Here is a 9,288-nt window from a genome sequence, read left to right as displayed (position 1 = left end):
AGGACTCCCTCCTCCCATGACAGCTCCACACTAGCCATTTCCACCTACTCTTCCGTCAGCACTCTTTTATCTCTTTATGGACTGCTCTCTGCCCCTGTCTCCTCTCCATCATCTGTCATCACTCACCTCTGCCTTCACATGCCCTCACTGCAGAATGACTCCCAGGTGTGAATCTCCAACCTGCATCCCTCACTAAAGGCCCAGATCCTTACAACCAGCTGCCCAAGGGATGCTCCATCTGGATGAGTCACAAGCACCTCAAACTCAGTGTGCCTTAAACCATTTATCTTCTCCTGGCAAACCTGCATTCTCCTCCAGGTCCCTCATACTAAAACCAGCACCACTCTCCACCAAGATTCTCGGGCCAAAACACCATAGTCATCCTTGACTCTTCTTTCTCCCCAACTCCATATATGCAGCTCCTAGGTCTCCTGAGCATGTTACCTCCTAGACACCTCTCTTCCTCTCCATCTCTGCTACCACTGTTCAAGCTCTCACATAGTCCCCTCTTAGTCACCCGATTTTCCTGCCTCCCACCTTGCCTTATTTCATCTGGTCTTCTCAAAGCCTGCTCCTGACACCCACCGACCATGGCACTGGCTTGCTTCCCCATTACCTGTAGGACTCAGCTTGGGGTGGGCCCCGCTATACTCCTGCCTTCCACCCCTATCCTGGACTCCAATCCTCATGCTTCAGACAACTGGGTAACTTGTTTCCTAAATATATGCTTCATTTTGCCTGGTTAACTCCATTTCATCCTTCAGGCCTAAAAGTAGACGTCAGCTCCTGTCCAGGCCAGGTGCCTTCTCTGGACTCCCAAAGCCTAAGTTACTCCTCTCTGTGCCACACTGTTGGCTTGACTGTAAGCTTCTACGGAAGAACTGGGTCTCATCCACACAATCATCTTTGTCTCCCAGGGATAGCAATGCCAGGTAACTGATGGGTGATTAATAAGGGCTGGAGTGAGTACTTACTTCATTTGCATAATTGCTCGGACCATTTGCTTAATTGCTCTGGGCTCCTTCAGGGCAAGAATCTTGCCTTTTCCATCTCTTTGAATCTTTATCTGGCACATAATGCTGCAGAGATGTTCGTTGACGGGTAGATGAATGAGGTGAGGACTCCACCCTTCCCCAGGTTTCCAAGAGCAGCTTAGTGCCCAAGGTAACCTGCCTCACATTTTAAGGCTTCTGTCAACCAGAAGATTTACTCCCATCCGTGTTTCTATTATCATGACTGGAGTGTCTGGAACACAGAGGCCAATCTGATGGGCGTAGCGTTGTGGGAATCAGCACAGCCCCCTCCCCTTTCCAGCAGTGTTTGTAACCTGATCATTGAGGCATCTTAGGACTCAGGACATGCAGCACCCAAGGGAGGAACAAAGTTTGAGGCAGGCCTCAGAGACAGTGGCCCCTCACTCCCAATGTCCCCACTTGGAAGAAGCCAAGGAGCCTCCCGCAGGACCTGCACACTTTGTGCCCAAGGGTCAATTGACTAGCGAGGAGACGGAGGGGGGCCTGAGAGGAGGGCTGGGCAGCGCAGGAGAGAGCAGAGAGGAAAGTGATCTGTGTGCGGAGGGGGAGTAGTGGGTGCGGATCGCAGCCCCGGGCGCGCGGGTTGGGAGGCGCCAGCAGCCCGCCCTCCCCACGCCGGCCGACCGGCTTCCCCGCCCCTCGTGGCCGCTCCCTCGGCTCGCAGCTTACTTAACCTGGCGCGGGCAGCGGGGCGCTCTCACTTCCCCGGAGCAGCCCTCTGGCGCGTCGTTTCGTCGGTCAGTCGGTGCGCGTCCTCCCTCTCCATGGAGTTCCTTGTGCGGCTGTTGGCCCTTGCCCTGGCGCTGGCCCTGGGTCCCGCCGTGACCCTGGCGGGTCCAGCCAAGTCACCTTATCAGCTGGTGCTGCAGCACAGCCGGCTCCGGGGCCGCCAGCACGGGTAAGCCAACCGGAGGGACAGGTCGCCAGGCTCGGAACGCACGCCGCTGGGGGTATCAAAGAGGGCAGAGAGCAGGGGACAAAGCCCGAAAGAAAAGCAGGCAACGTGCAGCGCAGAGACCAGTCCTGCATTCGGTGGAGGGAGGGAGGTGCGGGATGATGGAGGGAAGCCCGTGCAGGACGTTTTGTAGTGGAAGAGTGTGGGGGAGCTGACCAGTGACCCTCGACTCAGGGCAAGAGCACGGGACAGCCGGCGCTTTCAGTTTCTCCTCCCAGGCATAGATAGAAGGGGGCGTGGGCACCTTTCTGACCAGAATCATCGTGGGAAGGTGCCCAAGGCAGAGTGGAAGCCCAACAGCCATGCACATAGCCGGCCCAGCTAGGTCATTGTCCAGTGACTCCAGACATGAGACTGGGGCTACGCCAGGTAGCATAGGTGCCTCAGGCTCTGTGCACCTGGTCATGCCCTGTACTCGCCATCTGACACCAGGCAGTACTTTCTGGGCACGGAAGAGACAGCGTGGCATCTCCCCCTGCTCCAAACACAAATGAAGAGCTGTATTCACCTAGCTTTCATGCAGGGGTGGGAAAACTGAGTCCCCAGAGGACACAAGACCTTCCCACAATCCTCTGGTATGTATTGGAGCCAGGATTAGTTTGACTTAAAGCAAATCCTGGGTTTGTAACCATGGGGCATTGTAACTGCAGGTATTCCTTTGAGTCATGGAAGATGTCTTTGCTTTAGGAGGCAGATCCAGGTGAAAGACCTGACCTGGTAAAGACCCAGGCACAGACCCTTGCAAAGCTGGGCAATATTTCTACATCCTTCCAAAGTAGGCCATGTGGGCTTCGCACATTGCCAGGCTTTACTGTGGGTTTCAGGGAGTCCTCAGGGGAGGACCAGATGCTATTGAATCTGGCAATGACATTACAGGCAATGCCAGCCCTCTAAGGGTCTGGCCAGATCTGTACTCCGATGAAAACTCACTGTTGAAGGTGATAAAGTTAACTTTGTAGGCGCCAGTAACACCTCGGCGCCCTATACCTGGGCATACTATAGAGGGTTGATATGGGATGCCCCTTTTAGAGTGTAGTAACCCTTGTTTCCTCCTTGGCTTTGTGTCCTCACTTGGCTTTTTGGGTGCTCAGGGCTTTGGGGGAGAATGGCTCTTGGGAGCAAGTTTATCTTGTCTGCAGAATGAAATCAAGCCACAGCCTCAACAGGCTCCTGGAAGAAGGAGAGCACTGGGGATATCCTGGGGTCTTTAGGGAAGTGGGAGACCACCTTTGACTTAGGCCATGTGCATAAGGGTGAGAGAGCAGGTTAGAAAGATATGGGGGATATGAGGCCTCAGTGTCAAAATGTGATAACTGGCATTTTAATTTTATTTATTTATTTATTCTTGGTACTGAGGATTTAACCCAGGGATGCTATACCACTGAGCTAAATCCCCAACGATTTTAATTTTAATTTTGAGACAGGGTCTCACTACGTTGCTTACTAAGTTGTTGAAGCTGGCTTTGAACTTGTGATCCTCCTGCCTCAGCCTCCCAAGCCACTGAAATTAAAGGCCTGGCATTTTTATTCTCTCTCCCCCAGCTCACCTTTGATCCTTCTGCCTTTCTTGTGTTTTGTTTGGGTGCCACAATCTGTTCTTCCTGCCTTTTAACCACGAAGTCAAGAGAAGATCCCCACAGTGTGCCCCGTAGCATTGTCTCCCAGAATGGCATTTCTGTACACAGTGAAGGGTCCCCAAAGACACTGAGGGTGCGACACCAAGAACCATCTCTATAGCAAACCTGCTTCTCTTCAGAGGCCAGAAAAGACACTGACAGGCTGGAAAATGGGGCTTTTTAAAAATGCAGATTTTTTTTTTTTTTTGAGTTTCAAATATTAGATCAATTTCCATGCCATACCCCTGCAGGCGAATCCTCTTGATTAACTTCTTGCAGTGCAGTTGGGAAAACCCGTAGTAGTCTGTGATGGGCACAATGATTAAGAAGTTACATGAGTATTGCCTTCCCCAGTAAAATCTGGATGCACATGTGCATGAACCATGACAAAGTGGTTGCAGGCACGGTTGCATTTACCCTGATCTAACTGTCCCTTAAAAATACCACGGGACTGCCTGGCCCTGCACACATGGGTGTGGCACCCTGCGCAAATGGATAACCCTGTTCAAGTTCCAACCCTTTATTCAAAGTGAGAACTGGTGAAAAGGGAAGAAAAACTTTTCTGCTAGTTTAAGGAAATGGAGAATGCTCCAGGATGTGAGGGACAAAACGGTCACTGTTTGGCTCACAGGCAGCATTTTCTCCCTACCACCCCTTTTGTGTTCAACTTCCCCACAGCACAGTGAGATCTCTTGTCACATTCCCATTTTACAGATGGTGAAATGACGGCTTAGTGAGAGTGACTTCATCTAAACATAGAAAACTGTTGGGAGGGTAGTCTCTGTAATGTGGTCTCTTGGCTCCCAGTATATCTTTTGCAATGGGAGGGGGGAAATGCTACTAAAAGAGAAGTTAGAAATGCAACCACACTTCCAAACATCAAAAATCAAAAATTGGACTGAACTTCCTAAAGCACTTGCTTTTTCAAATCCAAGTTGAAGAGCAGCACTGTTATGCTTGAGGCAGAAGGCCCAGAAATGGCTTGCTCTTTTTGATTACACTACATCATAAATTTCCTGTGTACACAGCTCACACATGCCTGATATGAGGAGAGGGTCTCTGCAGTCCCCAACTGCTGCGCCTGTCACTAAGGGCAGCGGCAGTGGACTCTCCCTCTGCAGAGGAATGTTGGAGCCATATTCACAAGAAGCACACTGAAGATTGGCCAAATGCCTACAGAAAGTTGCAGGGAATTCATCAACAGTAATTATTTCCTGCTTGGTCAGATAGGAGAACTTGGGGAATTATTCAATGATAAGTAAGACTTATGGCTGGAGTGTGGCTGGCTGGGAGTCTTCAGGGGTTACTTAGGGACTAATTCAAGCAGCAAACAGAGAAGCAAAGTGTTTAGAAATCTGTTGGGGGCTGGGGACATTTGGTGAGACCCTGTTGGGAATAAGGAACCCCCGCCTGCCCTCCTGCTGGCTTGTGATCTTCTGTCTAGCCTTAGCTCCTCTCCCCATCAGGTTGTCACATTAGTTCCCTAATACTCATTTTGCCTCTGTGACACATTCACCTTTTGCCTATTGAACAAAAATGTGGACAAGAGGTGATGGTCATGTGGTAGAAGAGACAGGGCAAAGAAGTGAACATTCACCCAATAACCTAAATATTTAAGAGCTGACCAAGTTCTAGCAGTCCAAATAGTGAGATGGTAGGTATAGCTCTCACTGCAAAAATCAGTGTTTTCCTGCAAATCTCATGCATATCAAAGGATACCTGTGGATTACATTTTTAAAGTCACAAAGAAATTAATATTGAAGAAAATTGTCCACCCTTTGGATCACCTCTGAAGCTCTCTCAGCACTGGGGTCTTGTGAAAGCTCTAAGTTGTAGTTTCTTTGCTTTGTCTGATTTATGATTCAGTCAGATGAACTGCCTGCCTCCCATCATCTCCCCTCCCAATTGTCACCATGAAGCCACCAGCAGCCTCCTTACCCCACGGTTCCTAATGGTTTGAGCACAGTTTGGACTGGGAGATGATACAATATAATAAAAGATTATTCTAACCTTCTTCTATATCTGACTGGGTGCCAGAGTCCATCCAGAATATCAAAGATAGAAAGATGCAGAACTCTTGCCCTTGAGGGGTTTTTTTTTAGGGAGTTATTGGGGATTGAACTTGGTGAACTCAGCCACTGAGCCACATCCCCAGCCCTATTTTGTATTTTATTTAGAGATAGGGTCTCAATGAATTACTTAGCACCTCGCTTTTGCTGAGGCTGGCTTTGAACTTGCTATCCTCCTGTCTCAGCCTCCCCAGCTGCTGGGATTACAAGCAGGCACCACCACATGCAGCTCCCTCAGGGTTCTTTTGAAGGTAGCTGGAGAAAAGCGACATCCATGGCAAATCAGTTATAGGGTTTCTGGTAACTAGCATCCAAATGAGCTGCATCTCAGGTCAGAGGATGTAAAGAGGAGTGTCACACGGGGCAGTGGAGGAAGGCTTTTTGGGAGAACTGGAAATCAAGCTGAGGACTAAGTAACTGACAACTGAAAGTTAAATGGGAGAACACCCCCTGTTTTGGTCCTAACATCAGGTGGCCATGCACCCTCATTTACAGGGTTGTCACTCTGGGTGAGTCCTTTCTTGGGAGACAGGTCTAGACACTGAGTATATCTGTATGTGGAGCTAACTGGGAGGTGCTGGGGCCTTCCCCTCATTACTACAGAGCCTGTGACAGATACTGGGATGTCAAGTGTGGGCTCAGGGTGGAGTATAGATGCAGAAAACAGCTGGAATGTCTTTCAAAGCTGCTTTGCTTAGGAAACATACCACTTTGACTTTGCTCTTTTTCTTAATCTATAGCATATAATCTAAAACATTTACAATGCCTTTATTTACACTGGTCCATTGCCCATGCCAAGGAGAGTTACATGAAATTATATCATTGTGCCAAGGAGAGTTACATAACATTATATCAATGTGTAAGATAGAAAAACAATTTTTTATTTGATGGAAAACTTTCATGGGGACTGATAGGAATCTGGGTAGACAGGTCCAAAGCCTAAGTCATAACCTCCCTGCTGCTAAGACGGAAATGGCTTTCTCTCTTGCATCTCTGGACAGTTCTGATGAGCTGGGAAGACCTACATGATGTGATGGACATCAAGCTAGGTGGACATGCTGACCTTACTAACACTGTGATTTTGTTTCTAGCCCCAACGTGTGTGCTGTGCAGAAGCTAATTGGCACCAACAAGAAGTATTTCACCAACTGCAAGCAGTGGTACCAGAGGAAAATCTGTGGTAAATCAACGTGAGTATCTGTAATTATCCAAGACCACCAGCCACCTAGGAGGCCACATTGCATGTGTGTCAGCTGCAGGTGCCCCCGGGGCTGGGCCAGCCACCCTCTAAAAGGTCAGGCTGCCTAAAGAATCATGAAGATGCATGTACAAACGTGTCAGGGAATGTGTTTGGGGAGTGGCATTTTTAGGAAGCTGGCCAGTTTTGTTTTGCATTTTTAAGACTGCTGACAACACTTGGATACATTGTTCAGGGCTGATTTGAGATTACAAGAAGCATAAAATTGTATGTGTATGTGTGTCTAAATCTTCACCAAAGGATTCAAATATTCCATGGAGAGGCCACCAGCATGTTACTCAGGGAAAGAAAATCTGTTGGTGAACTGATGTGAAAGCCCATTCTTACTCTGTTGTCCTAAGGTAAACACCTCAAAAAGATTTAGATTTATGTACCCCTGATGAAATGGCCCCACATGTTAAGACAAGCTCAGACCCTGTCTCTGCCAGTTAACATTGACAGAATTTATCTTTAGAATGCTCAGCTGTCTTATTTGTAAACTGGAAATAATGAAAGACCTGCTTTATGGTTTTGTTATGAGGATTAAATGAAATAATGTACATAAGAGAACAAATATGGTGGCTGGCACATAGTAACTGCTCAATAAATTCTAGCTCCTATTATCATTACCCCAGAGTTTACAAATTAGACCACACAAACAGAAGGAAAAGTGGCAACAGGTTGTGGTCCAGTGCAGTTACTATGGGGCTTATTGGTATCTCTATCGCACAAAAGGAGGCAGTCTTCCCCCACACTGCCCAGCACCTGGTGGAAACAGGGTAGTGTGCATGTTTTAACAGAATTCTGGGGAAACGTAATCTGTTTGGACACTAACTGTCAGCAGATGTCAAACCTGGCTTTCTCCAATATATAGGAAGATGTACTGTGCAAAACCTCCTGAGCCACTTGTGGGAGTCTGACCTTCCTCTTATCTACATAATAGGAAGATAAAGAGACTCAAAGCCACTATCCTGGACTTTTTCCACTGTTAGGGATTTTAAAATTTATTTCTTTGATGTTGCTTTCAAGTAATCATCACCTTCAGCTTAATAATCAATTAAAAGAAAGGGAAATGCTCTTTCCCTAAATGTACATGGATATAAATATCTCAATGTGTGGCCCTGATTATGTGAGGCAATTATCAATCCTAGTCTGGATCAAGTGAATTAGGAATCACAGCAGCATTGGAGCGAGCTGCCACTCTCTGGAACTTGTCTAAGGCAGGTCTGTGGCAGCTGGCTCCCTGCCTGATGACAGCCCAGCCTCAAATCTAAGAGGTGCGTGACTTAGAAGGACACACCCCACAGGTTCAGTGAACAGAAGTTCAATAATTTTTCCAGTTTTGAACAAAACAAGATTATATAAATTCTATGCCTAGCCTATCCTTCCCTGATACCCAAATTAAAAAAAATAATAATAATGCCAGGTGTGGTGGGACACACCAATAGTCTCAACAACTTGGGAGGCTGAGATAGAAAGATTGTAAGTTTGAAACCAGCCTGAGCAATTTAGTGAGACCCTGTCTCAAAATAAAAAATAAGAAGGACTGGAGGTGTATCTCAATGGTAGAGGAACCCCGAGTTCAAAAATAATAATACCCCTAGTACCAACTGATTTTTTTATATGTGTGCATTATCTACTCAAACAATTAATTACTCAATTAAACACAAAGCCTGGCCCCACATAATTACTTCTTGGAAGGTAACTAAAGCACCTGTGCCAAGAGAACAGCTCTTCTCCATTTCAAAGCTCTGGATTTCATAGAGGTCATATTTTTGTTAGTTGAAGTTTCTCTAAAAATATTCACCCACTTGTGATGGCAAGCTTGCCACAGGGTGGCATCTGCCATGCCATTTTGGGTGCCACCCGGTTGCCCAACTGGTTAACAGTAGCTTGATGACTTTCCTCGGCCGCTCAAGGCTGACACTGATGGAGGATGAATCACGTTGGCTTATTGGCTCTTACCACCCGCCTCTTTCTGTGTGTGTGTGCCAGGACAAGGCACAAGCAATAGAGCTATGTGTTGACAAACATTTGTGGCAATAACCTTGCCCTCTGGGGCAGGTTTGACTTTGAGAACGTGGTGAGCAAGTGGAGCAGTACCCTCACTCTAGTCAGCATGGAGGAGAGCCCAGGAATGGAGAAAAGGAAAATGTGTGGGGGATGGTCTCACGAAATCAAAGGGAAAGGATGTTCACATTCAGCTCTTGAATGTGACTGTTGCTCTGAGTAGCTTCAAAAAAGAGGAAATGAGGAGAGAAAAACAAGAGTCGTTGTAAAATTTCATGATCCAGGACAAGAGAGGCCCTTCCTGGAACATCACGTGCAGCATCAGAAAGGTGGAGCTGACTTGGAAAAGAACCAGCAAAGTCAGAGA

At 47.4% G+C, this 9,288-nt stretch overlaps 1 protein-coding gene across 1 annotated transcript in view; it reads left to right on the top strand.

The window, feature by feature from the left end:
- The first annotated feature begins 1,718 nt into the window (after nt 1–1,718).
- Tgfbi (transforming growth factor beta induced) overlaps nt 1,719–9,288 on the top strand; it is a 32,951-nt gene continuing 25,381 nt past the window's right edge. Inside the window, exons 1-2 of the mRNA XM_047556892.1 lie at nt 1,719–1,932; nt 6,766–6,864. Of these exons, the coding sequence (XP_047412848.1) occupies nt 1,799–1,932; nt 6,766–6,864 (233 nt within the window). The 5' untranslated portion in view covers nt 1,719–1,798. The remainder of the gene's footprint in view (nt 1,933–6,765; nt 6,865–9,288) is intronic.

The sequence above is a fragment of the Sciurus carolinensis genome, chromosome 6 (genome assembly GCF_902686445.1).
Source record: "Sciurus carolinensis chromosome 6, mSciCar1.2, whole genome shotgun sequence".
NCBI lineage: Eukaryota > Metazoa > Chordata > Mammalia > Rodentia > Sciuridae > Sciurus > Sciurus carolinensis.
Note: the sequence above shows the minus strand (reverse complement) of the source record. Positions and strands in the feature narration are given on the sequence as shown.